Below are 19,732 nucleotides of genomic sequence, written 5' to 3' on the forward strand. Positions count from 1 at the left end.
AGGTCCAAGTCCAGCCTCAATCACATTGAAGCTATGGTTTCTTTCACTCTCTCAGACCTAGTATGCCTTTGATCACAATCTGGAGTTCATGGTGGAGAATGGCATTGACTAAGATGGCCCAGTAGGCTGATGGTAAAGCTGAAGCTAGAAAGAGTTAGATACCATCTGAGGGAGCTATTTGGACCAGAGCTAACTGCCACTAGGCAACATGTGTGGATTCCCTTTGAGCAGTACCCTTGCTCCCCATCTCATATGAGAAGGGCTAGGTTATTCCTGGTCACGGCAGAATTAGAGGATTCCTAAGAGAAATGATGAAACCCTCTTTATAATCACAGGATCATTCTCATCTATTAGTGACCTTGCAAGTAATAAGTTCCACTCCAAACACTGATTCATACACTATCACCTATAACTCCCCCAGGAGTCCTGTGTTAATAGGCTTTATTACCCCCATTGTGTGAATCAGGACACTGAGACACCATGCAGTGACTTGCCCAGGATGTCAGAGTTGACAGAGTGGAGGGACCTGAAAACCCTCTGACCTCCAAGCCTTTGTGTTTTTCTAACAGTTAGATTTCACGTGGCTTAGCTAGTTCTGTTCTAGGTGCTGGGGACACAAGAATGATTGTAAGTCATAAACCTTGCTGTCAGCAAACTGTTCAGAGGAGGACCCTGAGATTCTAACCCACTGGGGGACACATGACTGTCTTGCTTCCTGTAGAAGGGAAGGAGGAAGGATAGGAGAAAACTCTCACAGCAGACAGTGGGCCTTTATCTCCAGACAGGACTAGGCCAACTTCCTCCCCCAAACTGCAGGCTCAGATCTTGCCTGTGCAGCATGGATAGTAGTGCTGCCTTCTCCCCACCATTGTGTACCCTCCTGCCAGTTTACCAGGAGCCAGATGTGCTTACAGCTGTCAGAGCTGTATCTCCTCCCTGCCTGCCAGGTGGAATCCCTGGGCCTCTGGGCCTGGCTCCCCAGGACCAGCCTCAGCTCTGCCCACAGGAAGGGCCTGCCAGGATGTTCCAGGATAGAGCCCTGCCTGGGACATGGTGGGTACTTTCTGTATGGCCCTTATTCACTAGGATGCTGTTTGGTTTCTTGTTTGAGGTTTACGACCCGCCTGCCTTCCAGGATCCAACAACTCATAAATTTCGAGTTGCTGTGAGCCTTCTGTTTCACTGGGCCAGCCGGGCAGAAGCTTTTTAACAGAGTAGTTTTTATTCCCTGCACTCGGAATCATCTGAATGTCTAACTGCTTCCTGTGGGGAGTTCAGCCCTCTGTCTTAACCCTGCACTCTTTGAAAATAAATTCCAATGTGATGGGCAGGAACGCACACTTATTGAGTAGGAGCATGTCCCATGTACTATTTCTAATACTCCCAACAACCCTGGGAGGTCAGGAGCAAGCTTTATCCTAAGTCCCTTATCCTGCAGACGGGGATCAGAGAGATGATGTGAGTAGTTTAGGACCCACCAAACTGAAGACTGGAAGTGACATAGAACACCAGGGACAGGGTTTGGTACAGAGTATGTAGTAGCTGTTATTATACTGTTCTCACCTTGAACAATATATGGGTTTATTTTGTTTAGATAAGCTGTTAAGGGGCCAGATTGTGGTGTACCTGGTAGAGTGCACACATTACAACATGCAGGGGACTCAAGTTTAAGGACCCCACCTGCAGGTGAAAAGCTGCAGTGAATTGGTGCTGCCATTGTTTCTCTTTCTCTCTCCCTCTCTATTGCCTCTTAATTTCTATCAATCAATCAAATGGCTACTGGGAGCAGTGAGTATATTTGTAGTGCAGGTGCTGAGCTCCAGCGACAAGTCTGGTGGCAAAAGAAAAAAAGAGAAAAAAACAGTAAATTGTCACAAAAGTAAAAAAAAAAAAAAAAGAAAGAAAGAAAAAACTTGATTTTTTTTACTGGTTACCCATGAGCTTGTCATTTCACTCTCTCTTCACCTAATACTTCAACACTGAGATGTCTGTGAGTCCAGGCAAACAGATCCCCACCTCACTCTGTATAACCAGAGGGAGATCTGGGCCCCACTCACATGCTGTGGAGTCCCGATGTGGAGGGAAAGGTGACAGAGCCAGTGATCAGAGGTAGAATCTCAGGTGAAGGTAACAAAATACATTATGCCAGCCTGAGGTGCCACCTTAGAACAACACACACAGCTACTCCTTTGGACCCCAGTGCCATTCCCTCACTCTTGGTCGAGTGCTGGGTTCACTGCTTCAGTGATCCATTCTGCTAGATTTGTTCTCAATCAAGTTCAAGATCTTGGTCCTTTCTAGTGATGGGAACAGATTTTATGGGACAAGTTGACTCATTCCTCATCTTCCCTAATGCTCCCAGAAATTCTGGTCTGCAAAGCTGGCTTTTTCCAAAGCCTCCCCCCACCCCCACTTTTTTTGTGCCTCTGAACCACAGAAGACATACATCCACTGCTCCATTTTCCCTCAGCGCAGGGTAGTGTGGGTTCTGGACATGGACAGGAACACAGCTTGGTTATCTCACTCTCAGTAGCCATGTGATTCTTTGCCTGTTCACAGTGACAGTGAGCCCTATGACCACCTGGGAGAATCCCTGGAACATAAAGTCAAGGTCGCACCTAGTAGACTTAGAAAGAGCAGAGGCCAGATGGTATTGCACCTGGCTGAGCACAGGTGCTATCATGTGCAAAGACCCAGGTTCAAGCCCTCCAACCTCCAACCTGTAAGGAGGAAGCTTCATGAGTGGTAAAGCAATGCTCCAGGAGACTCTCTCTTCCTCTCCCTCTGTCTGCCCCTTCCTTCTCAATTTCTTCCTGTCTCTATACAAATAAATAAAATAAAATGAGAACCATGGTGTGTGTATGTATATACCTGGCTGGCTAGCTGTGTGGATGCACCCTTTCAGAAAGGGAAAAAGCTTTTCCAAAGACAGTAAAAAGGCCTCCACTTCCCAGATTTCAATCCAGCCTTGTGGCAGAGTTTGTCCTGACTGGCAGGCTTAATTCCTCTTTTGAAAACAGCACCAGAGTCAGTGAAAGATGGGGACAGATTCCTCCCAGGCAGACCTTTTCTGAGCACAGCTAAACCAGCCCTCCCACTTGCCTCCCAGTGCTTGCTCCTCTGTGGCTGCCTCCCAGTTCCTGGCACAGGAAAAATGTGTGGCTCCCAGGGATGCTGGCGGCAGCCCCATTGCTTGACTCCCAAATCAGAACCATCTGGTGGGGTGAAGGAAGTCAAGACAGTGCCCAGAGAGGCTCTCTGCTCAGTGTAGCCCATGCTGGCCAGCCAGCTTCCCAGGGGAAAGTGCCAGGGAAGGAAGGGTGCTGAGTTGCTTTTGAGACTGCAAGGTCCCAAGTTCATGTTGCTCCCTCTCTTTCTCTTGCTTCCATAAACCTTTCTTACAGGGACTTCTAGGATTCATTGGTCTGGTGGGGGAGCCCGGAATCGTAGGAGAAAAGGTGAGTGGTATTGAATAGGAACAGTAGATAAGTCAGTAATCAAGTTTATGTTTAGAATCCTAAAAAAGATGAAAGAGCCAATTGATGAGAGGGGTTCAGACTCTATCCCTTGGCCTCTCCGCACTGCTCTGGCATTCTGGACCCTCAAAAAAATGTCATCTCCTTTTTCCCATAATTTCCTGGAGTGTCTCTCCTGCCCTCCTGGCATTGCTTCCAAGCACATTAGACTTTTGTGGGACAGTTAGCTGATGCACCACATGGCCCAGGCCCCTCACTGCTGCCTACTGACCCTGTACAGAAGACAGAAGGGAGACAATGGGCAAGATACCTCACCTGGTGGAGCACCTGCCTTCTGTTGTGCACAGCCTAGGTTTGAGCCTCACTGTACCACATGGGAATGCTACACACTGAAGGAAGCTTTGGAATTAGTCTCTTCTCTCTCTCTCTCTCTCTGTGTGTGTGTGTGTGTGTGTGTGTGTGTGTGTGTCTCCTTACATACACACACACACACACCTGAGAAACTCAACCAGGAATGGTAAAATCATACATGCATGAGGCTCCGGTGTGCACATGCATGCACAAGCACACACACGAGAAAGAGAAAAATGGGAGGAAAAGAGTCATCATTTTTTAAATTAATGGGGCACTGTTTTTATATTGTAACTCTACCAGCAGCTCTGTTTTATAGACAAAAGAAGCAAGTCACCCAGAAAGGAAGTGGCAGAGCTGGGATCTGAACCAGATTCAGTCCTCAGGGCCACACTTTGCCTACTAAGCCATGCTGACTTCCTCATGTTGTTCCTTAGCTCTTAAACAGTCTGTGACTTCTCCCTTCCTGTCATGGGTGCCCAGAAGTCTTCCTTATATGAATTTATCAGATCTTCAGCAGCTAATGGCATAGCTCAGGCCCCAAAAGAAAGTATCTCCCATAATTTGTCTTCACTTTTCTGAGCCTGTCATGCCCCATGTCCCAGACCTTCTGGCTGCCACCACCATTTTCTGTGCCTCCTTTCCTTTAACCTCCCTCTGAGCCCATTTTTAAACTCAGCCTTTTATTTTGAAGTGATTATAGATTAACAAAAATTTGCAGAAGAACCAATACAGACAGATCCTGTGTGGGCTTCACCCCAGTCCCTCCGGAGAGAGTTCTCATATAACTGGTGCAGACACGATAGTCACCCAGGCCTTTCATTGCTGCTAGAATGTTCTCAGTTCCTTCTTAACTTCCAGCCACAGCTCATGCCTTTCCTTCTACCAGGTTCTCTCTTTTTGCTCTATTGTTGCCTCAATGACTTGGTTGCTTTCTTTGCCCTGCTCAACGAGCACTTCCTGTGGGAGACCCTCCCTGTGGCACCCAGTCATGTGAGCTCCCCTGTGGAAATGCCTTGACCTAGAGCCTTACTTCCCACACTGCACTCCCCAGGTGGTTGCATCTGTTCGAGTAGCTTGTGCCCATTACTCTGACACTCTGCAAATCTTGCTTCACAGGCACAGAGTCTGTCCATTTCTGTGTATATCTTCAGGGTCTAGGTTTGTCATGCCTTGCACAGAGTAGATGCTAAATAGATGTGGACTGGGAAGATGGAACCCCTTCCAGAGGAAAGACAGGGGGTTCATAAGAACAGTCAGGATTCAAACTCAGAGCTCCTTTCTCCCATGCATCTGTCACTCTATCTGTTCTTTCTGCCTGTGTGTCTGGACTGGACATGAGGGCTTGAGTAACAGTTCTGATTTATAGTATCTCATCAAGGTCTAGAACATGGCTGGGGCAATGAAAGTCATGCCTTCTCTTCCCATCTCCGGCTCAGCAAGCCCAGCCCAGGGAATACTCAGCCTGATGAACATCACATGCCCTGGGCTAGGATCAAAGGCAACAGTGTAATTAGCATGTCCCTAATCAGCACCACCCTTGTCCTGGGGAAGGCTGCTGTGGTTGGCACAGTGAAGGGATGCTTGGCTTTGGCAGAGAGCAAAATCCCAAGCTTCCCACTGCCACCCACTGTGGTGTGCCTCTAAGTGGAGCAGGGACTCATGTGTAGACCTCAGGCAAGTTCCTGCTCCTGTCTGACCTCTGGGAAATCCTCTGCCATAATCCCACTGTAGTGGCCTCTCTCATGGCTGTCTCCATCATAGGGTGACCGGGGCATGATGGGACCCCCAGGCGTGCCTGGACCCAAGGGCTCAACGGTAAGGAGCACCTCTTCATTCCCTTGCCCTGTCATGTCTCAGCCGTGGCAACATGGTCCTCTGCTGTCCTCAGCCTGCCTCCAAGGCCCCCAGGCCCTTCAAAACCCAAGAGAGAAGGCCCTCGATGGGGACAAGGCCAAGCTGGAGGAGGAGAAGTGCTTTCCATAGCTGATTCTTCTTTTCCTTCTCTACTAGGGCCATCCTGGAACTCCAGGTAGTGTTGGGAACCCTGGAGAGCGTGGAACACCGGTAAGCAAAGCCCTTAAGCTTTTACTTGGGTAGGGGACAGAATGAGTAAGTAGAAGAGCCGGTATTTGAACCTAGGTCCTCTGGTGGGAAAAGTTGCTCTTTTGCATGTTGTCCTGTACCTGAGTTGAGACTTGGCACCAAAAGTCTCCCAGTAGTGTAGTGCACACCTCCTACACACAGGGTACTCCACACAAAATGACCACTTCCACCCAGTCTTCCCATTCCCAACATCTTGGAGTCAGAAACTTTATATATATACATACATACATATATATATATATATATATATATATATATATATATATATATATATATATATATATATATAATAGGAGACATTAACAAAACCATCGGGTAGGAGGGGTACAACTCCACACAATTCCCACCACCAGATCTCTATATCCCACCCCCTCCCCTGATAGCTTTCCCATTCTTTATCCATCTGGGAGCATGGACCCAAGGTCATTGTGGGTTGCAGAAGGTGGAAGGTCTGGCTTCTGTAATTGCTTCCCTGCTGAACATGGGTGTTGACTGGCCGATCCATAATCCCAGCCTGCTTCTCTCTTTCCCTAGTAGGGTGGGGTTCTGGGGAAGCAGAGCTCCAGGACACATTGGTGGGGTCGTGTGTCCAAGGAAATCTGGTCAGCATCATGCTGGCATCTGGAACCTGGAGGCTGAAAAGAGAGTTAATATACAAAGCCAAACAAATTGTTGAACAATTATGGACCTAAAGGCTGGAATAGCGCAGATGAAGTGTTGGGGTACTCACTGCAGACTATTGTGTACTTTGGCTTTGAGGTATATATTTTGCCCTAGTTTATGGATACATGTAAACATATGCTCTATCTCATTGGATCTGGTCTATATCTAGGTTTTGGGATTTTGTTAGGAAGTGAACAACCTGGAATGGAATTAGAGAATACTAGGAAAGGAAAGGTCTTACCCGAGTAATGAAGCTGAAGGGTTGTCATTCCACACCTGAACTCTCCAGACACAGTCTGAATTGAAGCATGCTGAAGTGGCACTCATTGCATTGAAGCATGCTGAAGTGGCACTTGTTGCATTGATTAGGTTGTGATCGGCGGATACAATATTATTTGATGTGAATTGAGAGAGCATGCAGGAAAGTGGGCCCCACCCTAATATTCTAGGACTGGGGGAAATATAGGCTCTATAGTGGAAATGTGAGGTTCCTGCTGTCTTAGGGTTCAAGAAGACAATGGATAGTTATTATCATCACATTATTTGGTAATTGGGTTAACTTTGAAAAGTCCATTTGTTAGGGTTTGCTGTACAATACCCAACATTTTGTATATAGCTGTGCCACCAGTTGCTTCTGTTCTCCCTGGTCTAGGCTTTTGAGAGAGTCAAGATATCAAAGATTCAGTCTATGTATTAAAAAGATTCAGTCTGTGTTTTAAAAAGTTCGAGACATATAATCAATTTTCCCCTCTCATATTAATTAAATAGTGATTTATATGACTACAATTTAATAGGAGTGTACATAGACACCATTCCCACCAACAAGAGACTGTGTCCCCTCCTACCCACCCTCCCACCTCCACCCCCCCACACAAACCCAGGAAGCCGAATGTCCACCCTCCCCCTCACCACAAGGTTTTTACTTTGGTGCCCTACTCTAGATTTAGTTAGATCCTGCTTTTAGTTTCCCTTACTGTTCTCCTTTCTCAGCTTCTGTTGATGAGTGGGATCATCCCATACTCATCTTTATCTTTCTGACTTAGTTCACTTAACACAATTCCTTCTAGCTCCATCCAAGATGGGTCAGAGAAGGTGGGTTCATTGTTCTTGATAGCTGCGTAGTATTCCATTGTGTATATATACCACAGCTTTCTCAGCCACTCATCTGTTGTTGGGCACCTGGGTTGCTTCCAGGTTTTAGCTATTATGAATTGTTCTGTTATAAGCATAGGTGTACACATATCTTTTTGGTTGAGTGTTATGGAGTCCTTGGGATCTATCCCCAGGAGAGGAATTACTGGGTCATATGGAAGGGCCATGTCTAGCTTTTTGAGAGTTCTCCAGACTGCTCTCCAGAGAAGCTGGACCAATTTACATTCCCAACAGCAGTACAGAAGGGTTCCTCTGTCCCCACAGCCTCTCCAGCATTTGTTGCTGCTGTCCTTTTTGATGTATGCCATTCTCACAGGAGTGAGATGATATCTCAGTGTTGTCTTTATTTGTATTTCTCTGACAATCAAAGACCTGCAGCAGTGTTTCATATGTTTGTTAGCCTTTTGGATCTCCTCTGAGGTGAATGTTTTGTTCATTTCCTCTGCCAATTTTTGGATGGGGTCATTTGCTTTTTTTTGGTGCTAAGTTTGCTGAGCTCTTTGTATATTTTAGTGATTAGTCTCTTGTCTGATGTATGGCATGTGAAGATCTTCTCCCATTCTGTGAGGGGTCTCTTGGTTTGTGTGATAGTTTCTTTGGCTGTGCAGAAGCTTTTCAATTTGATGTAGTCCCATTGGTTTGTTTTTGCTTTAGTCTTCCTTGCAATTGGGTTTATTTCATCAAAGATGTCCTTGAGGGGGTTTAGGTGGGAAAGTGTTCCACCAATGTTTTCCTCTAAGTATTTGATAGTTTCTGGTCTAACATCCAGGTCCTTGATCCATTTGGAGTTGATTTTTGTTTCTAGTGAGATAAGGTTCAATTTCATTCTTCTGCATGTTTCAACCCAGTTTTCCCAACACCATTTATTGAAGAGAGCCTCCTGCTTCCATTTAATACTTTAGGCCCCCTTATCAAAGATTAGATGTCCATAGGTGTGGGGGTTTAGTTCTGGGCTTTCAATTCTGTTCCACTAGTCTGTGTACCTATTTTTGTTCCAGTACCATGCTGTTTTAATGATGATGGCTTTATAATATAGTTTGAGATCTGGGAGTGTGATGCCTCCATTTCTGTTTCTTTTCCTCAAGATGGTTTTGGCAATTCTAGGTGTTTTCTGGTTCCTGATAAATAATTGTAGCTTTTGTTCTATTCTCTTAAAGAAGCTTGGTGGAACTTTGATAGGTATCTCATTAAGTTAGTATATGGCTCTGGGGAGAATATTCATTTTGATGTTATTTATTCTTCCAGTCCATGAGCATGGAATGTCTTTCCATTTCTTGGTACCAGTTTCTATTTCCTTGAATAGTGACTCATAGTTTTCAGTATACAGGTCTTTCACTTCTTTGGTCAGCTTTATTTTAGGTATTTTATTGATTTTGCTGCAACAGTAAATGGGAGTGATTTCTGGATATCCTCTTCTTCAGATTTAGTGTTTGCATAAAGAAATGCCACTTATTTTTGTACATTGATTTTGTAGCCTGACACCTTGCTATATTGCCTAATCACTTCCAGTAGTTTTCTGCTGGATTCTTTAGGTTTTTCTATGTATACTACCGTATCATCTGCGAATAGTTAAAGCTTGACTTCTTCCCTTCCAATCTGTATTCCTCTGACTTCTTTCTCTTGCCTGATTGCTACGGCAAAACTTCCAATACTGTGTTGAAGAGTAATGGTGATAGTGGACACCCTGTCTAGTCCCCGATCTGAGGGGGAACGCTTTCAGCTTTTGTCCATTGAGTATGATGTTGGCTGTAGGTTTGCTATATATGGATTCCACTATCTTGAGGAATTTCCCGTCTATTCCCATTTTTTTGTAGAGTTTTGAGCATGAATGGGTGTTGGATTTTGTCAAAGGCTTTCTCTGTATCTGTTGAGATAATCATGTCGTTTTTTTACTTTGAATGACATTGACTTACGTATGTTGAACCAGCCTTGCATTCCTGGGATAAATCCTACTTGGTCATGATGAACAATCTTTTTGATATACTGCTATATCTGGTTGGCCAAGATCTTGTTTAATATTTTGGCATCTATGTTCATCAGAGATATTGGTCTGTAGTTTTCCTTTTTTGTTGTGTCCCTATCTTCTTTTGGTATCAGGGTGATGTTGGCTTCATAGAAAGTGGAAGGGAGTGTTCCTGTTTCTTTGATCTTGTGGAAAAGCTTTAGAAGTATAGGTATTAACTGTTGCCTGAAGGTTTTGTAGAATTCGTTTGTGAAGCCATCTGGTCCAGGACTTTTGTTGTTGGGGAGATTCTTAATAACTGCTTCGATTTCTTTGTCTGTGATTGGTGTATTTTGGTTTTGTAGTTCTTCTTGGTTCAGTTTTGGAAGGACATATGTTTCTAGGAATTCTTCCATTTCTTCCAGATTTTCTAGCTTGGTGGCATATAGTTCTTCACAGAAGTTTTGCATGATTTTCTGCATTTCTGTGGTGTAAGTTGTGATATCTCCTCTATCGTATACAATTCTATTAATTTGAGTCTTCTCCCTTTTTTTAGTGAGTCCGGCTAGGGGTTTGTCAATCTTGTTTAATTTTTCAAAGAACCAACATCTGGTTTCTTTGATCTTTTGTATGTTTCTCTTATTTTGGATGTTGTTTATTTCTGCTCTAATTTTAGTGATTTCTGTCCTTCTGGTTGCTTTAGGGTTCTTTTGTTCCTCTTCCTCTAAGTCCTTAAGGTGTGCAGTATGGTATTCTATTTGAGCTTTTTCTTGTTGTTTAATATGTGATTGTATGGCTATTAGTTTCCCTCTTAATACTGCTTTAGCTGTGTCCCAAATATTTTGATACCTTGTGTATTCATTTTCATTTGTTTCCAGGAACATTTGAATTTCTTGCTTGAGTGTCTCTCTGACCCGGTAGTTCTTAAGCAGTATGTGTTTTAGTTTCCAAATTCTGTGTCTTTTAGTAATTTTCTGTTTGTTGTTAAATGTTAGCTGTACTCCACTGTGGTCTGAGAAGATGCTTGGGATGATTTCAATGCTTTTGAATTTGTTGATGCTGTCTTTGTGGCCTAACATGTGGTTTGTTCTTGAGTATGTGTTGTGTGGATTTGAAAAAAATGTGTATTCCAGTTTTTTGGGGTGAAGAACTCTGAAAATGTCCAGGAGGCCTAGTCTGTCCATCTCTTAGTTTAATTCTCTTGTTTCTTTGTTGAGTCTCTGCTTTGTTGATCTGTTTAAGGGTAAGAGTGGGATCTTAAAGTCTCCCACTATTATTGTATTACTATTGATGTATTTTTGTAGTTCTTTCAGTAGGTGTTTGGTGTATTTAGATGGTCCCTCACTGGGTGTATATATCTTAATAATTGTTATATCTTCTTGGCTGATTGATCGTCTAATCATTATGTAATGGCCTTGCCTATCTTTTATTACTTTATTTAACTTAAAATCTATTGTGTCAGAGATGACAATGGCTTTTTCTGCCCTTTTTGTTGTCCATTAGCCTGCATGACAGTTTTCCATCCTTTCACTTTAAGTCTTTGTTTATCTTGTTGGGTCAGATGGGATTCTTGGAAGCAGCATATGGTTGGGTTATGTTTTCTGATCCATCCTCCCACTCTGTGCCTTTTGATGGGTGAGTTTAAGCCATTGACATTTATTGATATTATGGATTTAATATATTGTTATGCCATTATTCAACAATTTTTTTATTTTCTCTGATATATTGTAAGTATGCTAGTGATGTTCTTGTTTATAAGAAGTCTTTTAGAACCTCGTTCAGGGCAGGCTTGGTGATGGTTGTCTCCTTTAACTATTGTCTAAGAAGGTTTGATCCCTCCATCTAGTTTGAATGAAAGTCTAGCAGGATATGTTATCCTTGGTTGAAACCCTTTTTCATTCCGGGCTCAATAGATATCTTGCCATTCTCTTCTGGCATTTAGAGTTTGAGTGGAGAAGTCTGATAGTCTTATGGGTTTTCTCCTGTATGTGACTTTTTGTTTTTCTCTTGCAGCCTTTAGGATCCTTTCTTTATCCTTACTTCTTTTCATTGTAACTAGAATATGTCTTAGTGTCTTCAGGTCTGGGTTAATTCTGTTTGGGACTCTCTGGGCCTCTGGAATCTTAATGTACTTTCTGTTGTTCAGGTCTGGGAAGTTTTCTTCTATAATTTCCTCTAGAATGTTTACTTCCCCTTCCTCTCTTTCTTCCTCTGGCAGGTCAATTATATGAATGTTACTTCTTTTGAGATCATCCCATATGTCTCTGTTGTTGTTTTCAGTGTCTCTCAATCTCTTTTTAATCCCCCTCTTTCTTAGTTTCCTCTAGCTCATCCTCTGTCTGGCTAATTCTGTTTTCTGCTTCTGTTAGTCTGCTTTCCGTTCCCTCAGCTTCTTTCTTCAGTTTAGCTATTTCAGCTTTCAGTTCTCTAATTACCTCGAGGTAGCTAGTATTTTCCTTGAGGGTCTCATCTGTTGTTTCCCTAATTCTGCTAGCCCTTTCCTCCACAGTTGTCTTCATTTCTGTCATTATTAAATTTATTATTACCTGCATATTTTTCTTAACTATGGTTACATCTGACTGATTTGTAGTTTCTTCTGGGCTCTTATCTTCATTCATTGTAGTAGCAGTTTTATTTGCTCTTGGCTTAACCTTTTATTTTTTCATTGATGTGTTTTTTATTTTTATGTTCTGTTGTTCTTCAGTTGTTGTGTTTTGAGTACAAGCCATGCTATACTAAATACCTTTATAATAAATGCAATCACCAACCTCAGAAATTACAATAGTAACTGAAGTAAGGATTGCAGCAGTATAACCAATACCAGTTAGCCAAACAATGCCTTCAGTCCAAGTAAAAATAACAACCAAATCCAAATGAAAAATAAAGAGTAAGAGAAAAAAAGGATAGCAATAATAGACAATTATGCAAATCTACTGTCCACTGTAAATTCTAGGGGTAGCAAGAGGAGAAAGGGAAGCAGAGAGAGACGCACACAAAGAGAGTCCACTCTGAGTCAGATTTCTTCCCCAAAATAATTCACAAACGAGTATCAGTGAATTTAGAAAGCCGAAGAAGGAGGAAGGAAGAAAGCAAGACAAGAATGAGAAGAAAAAGAAAGAAAAAAGAAAAGAAAAAAAGAGCAGTGAAAGGAAAGAGGTTTTTTTTTTTTTTTTTAATTAGCTAGGAGGAGGGAGAAAGGGGAGAGTGGATTGAGGAGGTAGGTAGAGTAAAACAAGTTCCTCTCCCAATGGATAGAACACCCAGTCACCTAGCAATGAAAAATACACTAAGAGTTACTTTTGGTCAACCTGAAGAAGGGGCGAAAAGGGACACATGTATATATAATAGTAACAATAAAATATAACAGAGTAAAAAAAAAAAACCCTAACAGTCAGTCTGCAGCTTAGAAGGCTCCTAATTGGCTCTCAGAAAGGAAAAGTGTTGGAATGACACCCCTGGTGATCCAGGAATCTTGATAAAGAAAAAAGCTCAGCAGGGAGCCTGCTAGTAGAAGCTCTCCAGGCCCTGGGGTCTGGTTATAGGGGGAGGGGAAGGGGTGCGCTTCGGAAATATCAGAAAATTTCCTTTCTTTTTTCTCTGTTTTCTAACCCAAATTGTGCTATAGTCACCTCCTTGATGTTACCCTTAGGACCCCTTATTCACCATCCTGCCGAAGGCCACATATTCCTATTCTTTCCAGCAGTTGTTGTTGGAGCTCACACCAGCAGCTGCTTTCAAGTCATCATCTTGGCTCCACCTCACAGAGTCAGAATCTTTTTATTGGGCCAATCTGTGGTCCACACCATCTAGTTCTGCTATTAGGGGTGCAGATGGATCAGCCCCTCAATACCAGCTCTTCAATCACAGCTACTGGAGGGGCTCTAAGGGGCCATGGAGAGAGATAACAGGGGCCACAGGCAATCAATGGTGCCTAGGTCCCAAAAGAGCTGGGTCTTCCTGACATACCCAGGTTGAGACTGAGTTGTCTGGAGGCTCCTGCCACTACTGGGGGCTCCTAGCTGGCATGAGATGAAGCTACTGCTCTATACATCTCTAAGGCAGGATCAGGGAGAAGAGTGAGTCAGGGAGGTGTCCAGCTTCCTCTCCCTCCCTTCCTCTACCCTCTTCAATTGTTTCTGCAGCCACACTTCCCCCACCAGGCTCCTAAATCCTCTCCAGAGGCCTGTTCCAGGCCAGCTGCAAGGAGTTGAAAGCACACCGCCAGCCCCCAGCCTCCCATTCCTCTTCTTGTCATTTCTTCACCAAAGGAGATAACCCAGCATCTCCACTGGGTCTGGCCCTGCTCCCACTTCTCTGTCCAGCCTCTTCCTCTTCTCTGTCCCCCTTCTGGGCCCCCTGCTACTCCATGCACACTCCCCCCACTCCCTTCCCTGGACTCAGGACTCACAACTCAACTCTTTCTGCCTGGTCAGAACCTTCTGGACACCTTTTGATGGTACTCAGTCTTCAGGGATCTGAGGAAAGATAGAACTTGGTGTGCTGTATTTTTGCTGATGGGAGTGAAAAGGGGAACCTTTTGTCAGGAATGTCGTGGCAGCTTCTGGCTCTTGGTTTTTATTTATTTTTATATTTTATTTACTTATTGGATAGAGATGGAGAGAAATTGAGAGGGAAAGGGGCTATAGAGGAGAGAGAAAGAGAGATATCTACAGCACTGCTTCACTGCTTGTGAAGCTTTCTCCCTGCAGATGGGGACTGGGGGCTGAAACTCTGGTCCTTGTGCATGTAACATGTGCACTCTACCAGTGTGCCAACACTTAGCCCCTGATGATTTTGATTAAAAATATTTATTTATGGGCCTGGGGAGATAGCATAATGGCTATGCAAAAAGGCTTTCATGCCTGAGGCACCAAAGGTCCCAGATTCAGTAGGATTAGTCCCCAGCATTACCATAAACCAGAGATGAACAGTGCTCTGATTAAAGAATTATAATAATAAAATAAAGTGAGATGATTTATTTATTTATTTATGAGAGATAAGGAGAGAGAGAAAGAAAGAGAGACCAGGGCATCACTTTGGCATATGTGATGCTAGGAATCAAACTTGGGACCTAGTACTCTGCCTGATGCAGCACCTATGAGGCCTGGTTGATGATTTTGAATGAAGAAGGAAATGGTTCCTGTGGAGGAGGTTGATCTTTTCCTCACTTCTGAATTCCTAGGAAAGTGATGACCCCCGGGACCCAGGGGATTGTGTCCACAGCTGTGTTTCCCACTAAGCCAAGTCTCTCAGTAGGGAGGTTTCTGAGCTGTGCTTGTCAGGGGCTACAAGCCCAGTTTTACCCCCACATGTCAGTGCTCCTCGGTGCACTTGCTGCCTAAACAAGCAGTTCTCCATCACACTCTTTCTCCTTCACATAGGGCCCTCCAGGATCTCGAGGCCCGCCAGGCATGAGAGGAGCAAAGGGACACCAGGTAAGTGAGGACCAGCCACTGACCAGCCCAAGACTGACACTGGCTGGGACTCCCTACCCACCATCTCCTGGCCCTTACCCCCTGCTCAATCCTGAAAGCTTGAATTTCACAGCACCAGGCATGGCTCTAGACTTCTCTTTGGGCATGGGTACCCTTTCCCCATCTTTCAGGCTCATTTCTGAGCACCAGGTCTTGCCATCTGGTGTGCACAAGTTAATGTTTCATTGACATTCATTCATTCATTCGTTCATTCATTCACCATTTATATTTAGCACCTACCATGTACCAGGCTTTGTTGCAGGCTCTGGAGGAGACTAGGACAGACTTGATCCCTGCCTGTCTGCTGGGCTCTGTCAAGTAGGTTGAACTATACAGGGTCACCAGTACCTGATGGAAGCAACATGGGCAGCTTTGGGGCCTGGAGGAGGCACTTGACCAGAGCTGGAGATCAGAGAAGGCTCCCTGGAGTAAGTGATACTAGAACTGATGTCTGGTTCTAGGCAAGTGGGAATCCCTAGTGCAAGAGAGGGTCTAGTGTGTTTAGGATCCTCCACTGGTTCAGCAGAAGAACAGAAGGAAGTATGAAACTAAGGATTAGCATGTGCCAAGCCAAGCAGGGCCTCCATACCACAGCCAGGCCTGTGAGCTATGTTCTAAGGATTGTAGGGAGTCACAGAAGGTTTCCTGGGGGTTTGTTTGTTTTGCTTTGCCCCAGTGCCTGCACCATGACACCACTGTTCCCAGCAGCCATTATTTTTTTCTATTTTTCTTTTGATAGAGAGTGAGACAGATATTGGGGGGGGGGAGAAAGAGAAAGAGAACTGCTCACTACTTGTGAAGCTACCTCACTGCAGTTAGAGACCAGGAACTTGAAACTGGGTACTTGTTCATGGTAACATATATGTTCTACTAGGCATGCTACTGTCAAACCCACCAGAGAAGGTTTTAAGCAAGGACTGGTCTGAGTAGCAGAGCCAGAAGTAATTGTCAATACTTACCATGTACTGAATACTCTCACATATTAACTCATTTGATCTTCAACTCTGTCCCAAAAGGTAAGGAAATTGGAGCCTAGAGAGGTTAAGTCACCTACCTCAAGTTGCACAGCTAGAAAGTAGCAAAGTTGGGAGTTGGGCGGTAGCACAGCAGGTTAAGCACACATGGCACAAAGCGCAAGGACCAGCGTAAGAATCCTGTTTCAAGCCCCTGGCTCCCCACCTGCAGGGGAGTCACTTCGAAAATGGTGAAGCAGGTCTACAGGTGTTTATCTTTCTCTCCCCATCTTCCCCTCCTCTCTCCATTTCTCTCTGTCCTATCCAACATTGACAACATCAAATAACTACAACAATAAAACAACAAGGGCAACAAAAGGGAATAAATAAATATTTAAAAGACTATTTTTTTTAAAAGTGGCAAAGCAGGGACCCAAACTCAGATGACTTGATTTGTTTACTTTCTGAGTGCACCATGATTCCCCATTCCTCATGGAAAGCTGGTGGAGTAGTTTCCTGCTCTCAGCTGGTATACAGGTGCCCAGGTCAGGCCACCTAGGAAAAAAGGCCTCCATAGATGGCACAGGTAGAGGAGGCAGCCAGGTCTGATAGTCCAGCCCAGCTCTATACAGGGATCTTTGATTCTTGTTTTTCTCTTGGCAAAATTTCAAGTGCTGTAATACCCCCACCCCCACCGGAAAGCCTGAACAGTCAGCTCAGAGAAGGGGGATTAAGAGGCATTCCTCCTCTGGTGGGGCAGGGCCTCTCTCCTGGGACTTGGCAAGTGGGCAGCACAGTGGATTCCTACCTTGTGCACACATGCCCTTCTGCCCCAGAAAGCCGGATTAGCTGGAAACCCTGCCTCCTACCCTAGAGGTGAGGCTCAGAGCCCATGGACTCTCACCGAGCTCTCCATAAGCATCCAGCCACCCCTTCCCAGTAGGAGCTTGAAGAATGTGTCTCCTGCTTGAGGAAACCCAGGCTCAACCACATCAAAGTCTCTGGACTGAGAGGCTGCTTGGGCACAGAAGTTCCACCCCACTGCTGTGCTTGACTGAAATGTGAGACCTGTGGGCTTGGCCTCCTAGGTCTTTTCTTTTCCCTTCCTGACTTGGCCATTTCATAGATAGGGTAACAAGAGGGGGGGGGGGGAACCAGAGAGCCAAACTCCTAAAAAGGATTGGGGGGATGAGGGGGTGGCACAGCAAGATAGCTCACCTGGATAGTGTACCTTTGGGCTATGTCATGCCCATGACTCAAGTTGGAGCCAGGCCTCCATTGCACTGGAGGAAGATTTGGTGTTATGACCTCTCTTTCTCCTCTCTCTCTCTCTCTCTCCTTTCTATTTGAACAAAAAATAGATTTGCCATGTACACAGCCCAGGTTTGAGCCCAGCCCACACTACACTGGAGCTTCCAAACTATGGCTTCTTTCTTCTCTCTCTCCATCTCTGCCTCTCTGTCTATCTGGAATAAGGGGGTGGGAGGGGAGAGTTAGCTAGCAGCAGTGAAGTGCCAGTGACCAAAAAAATAACAAAAGCAAAAAACTCAGTTCTTTGTAGCTTCTGACTTACCCCTTACTACTCTCCAGGCCTCAGTTTCCCAATATGTACAGTAGGGGGTGAACTTGAAGAGCTGCAAGGCCCTGCCTGCTTCTCTGCCTAAATGGAGAATGGGCCTTGTTGCCTCCTCACCTAGTGAACTCTGGGGTGGAAGGCACGTCCATTGCCGAAGGACAAAGAGAAGAGGCAGACTTGAGGCCAAATATGCTAAGAGTTATCCCCACTATCAAAGCACAGTGCAGGGTCAGACCCTTAGATCTCAAAGACTCTTAGAAGAAGACAGAATACATAGGAAAGGGAGCCAAGGAGAGGGCAGTCTCCCAGTTAACTAGCATTTTAGACACCATCTTCTCCAGTGCCCTGGCCCAGCACAAGGCCTACCAAGTAGGTTCCTCTAGGACCTGATTTGCATACCACCCATGATGTGGAGCTCAGTCCCACACTGACCAACAGTGGTAGGCAACGATTAGTATTCAAGAGTAGCCAGTTGATTTAATTTCAAATGTTACTTAGTAACATTCTTTGAACCTCAGAGAAGTAAAGAGACAGGCTGAAGCCCCCCCCCCCCAATTGGGTCAGTGGGAAGACTGAAACTGGCCCCTGTACCTGCCTGACCTACAGCCCATAGTTTTTCAACTGCAGCCCATGGTCCCACACTCTGGACAGCAGCTTCATCAAGCTGGAAGTCCTGGTGGACCATCCTGGCCAGTCTCCACCCCAGAATCCAGAAGCATATCAATAGATAGATAGATAGATAGATAGATAGATAGATAGATAGATAGATAGATAGATGGCACATATGCAGCTCTGGTAGCAGCCCTAACCTGCCTGTAGCAGGGCAGGTCCTTCACCTATGCACTGGTGGAGGACGGGTAGAATGGGGGACCTGCAGAAGTTACCACAGAGTGACCCCCAAGCCAGAGCTAGACTGTGTGGCTACCCTCATCCTCTCCCTGCACAGTGGAGCTGGAGAGGGAGGGTGATGCCTTCTCACCATCTTCTTTCTCCTCAGCCAGCCCCAGTTTCTCTCTCTGTCTTGCTGATGTCCCTAGGGAAAGAAGCACCCTGATGGCAGGGACTATATGTAGACAGTGCTAGGCTCAGCACACTCTACCTGCACACCCCCATGACAGTGGGCTCACTCCCATACTGATAGTGACAGTGGTGGGGCAGGAAAGGAAGTAGACATCAAGCTGACTTAAGTTCCAACTGTGGGACAGAAGAGATAGCAAAAATAGTTATGCGAAAGACTTTCATGCCTGAGGTTCTAAAATTCCAGGTTCAATCCCCTGCACCACCCTAAGCCAGAGCTAAGAGTTAAGCAGGGTGCTGATAAAAAAGAAGATGAAGGAAGAGGAGGAGGAGGAGCGGAGGAGGAGGAGGTGGAAAAGGAAGAGGAGAAGGAGAAGGTGGAGGAGGAAGAGGAGGAGGAGGAGGAGAAGAAGGAGAAGGAGGAAGAGGAAGAGGAGGAGGAGAAGGAGAAGGAGAAGGGGAGAAGGAGAAGGAGAAGGGGAGAAGGAGAAGGAGAAGAAAATCCAATTCTGGCTCCTTCACTTACTAGCTGCATGGTTATGTTTCCTTATTTGAAAACAAGCCTGACTTTCACTGTGATCATCGCTGCCTTGGTGGTGGATGCAGTGCATAAATCCTCTCTCCTGGGATGACTTTCATTGCCATTCCTCAGACAGGATGCTAGGTGACTTGGCTGAGGCCTTTAACACCTTGGGCTTTAACACGCAGAACTGTCTCCTTTGGGGGGGGGGGGATTATGCCTCAGAGAAAGATAGAGCCCAGAAGACAGGAGCTCACCCATTAGCTCTCTGCCTATGTCCCAGCTTCTATGGCCTGGCATGCCCCTCCCCAAGCTGGCCCCACCTCCACCAGGTTTCTGTATCTGGTTAGTCTAACACATGGCCTGTGCCATTGTGTCCACCTGTGACAGAGAGAGCAAAGGAGCATCACCTAGGTCACACAGCAAGCTGGAAGCAGAACTATGACTAGAGCCTGTGCCTTCTAAACCTGCCACTAGGCCCCTAGACCCACAGTCTCTGAGA

The 19,732-nt window shown here is 45.2% G+C and overlaps 1 protein-coding gene across 8 annotated transcripts in view; it reads left to right on the plus strand.

Moving 5' to 3' along the window:
* The window catches only part of COL27A1 (collagen type XXVII alpha 1 chain), a 156,648-nt gene that overhangs the window by 99,467 nt on the left and 37,449 nt on the right, over positions 1-19,732 (plus strand). For all 8 annotated transcript variants that reach the window (XR_009552080.1, XR_009552081.1, XR_009552079.1 and 5 more), the window contains exons 25-28: positions 3,405-3,458; positions 5,592-5,645; positions 5,841-5,894; positions 15,072-15,125. Coding sequence is in view for 5 of the 8 variants with exons in the window: in XM_060199997.1 (XP_060055980.1) it covers positions 3,405-3,458; positions 5,592-5,645; positions 5,841-5,894; positions 15,072-15,125 (216 nt within the window). In the remaining 3 variants the exon portion in view is untranslated. The remainder of the gene's footprint in view (positions 1-3,404; positions 3,459-5,591; positions 5,646-5,840; positions 5,895-15,071; positions 15,126-19,732) is intronic.

The sequence above is a fragment of the Erinaceus europaeus genome, chromosome 10 (genome assembly GCF_950295315.1).
Source record: "Erinaceus europaeus chromosome 10, mEriEur2.1, whole genome shotgun sequence".
NCBI classification, from domain to species: Eukaryota; Metazoa; Chordata; class Mammalia; order Eulipotyphla; family Erinaceidae; genus Erinaceus; species Erinaceus europaeus.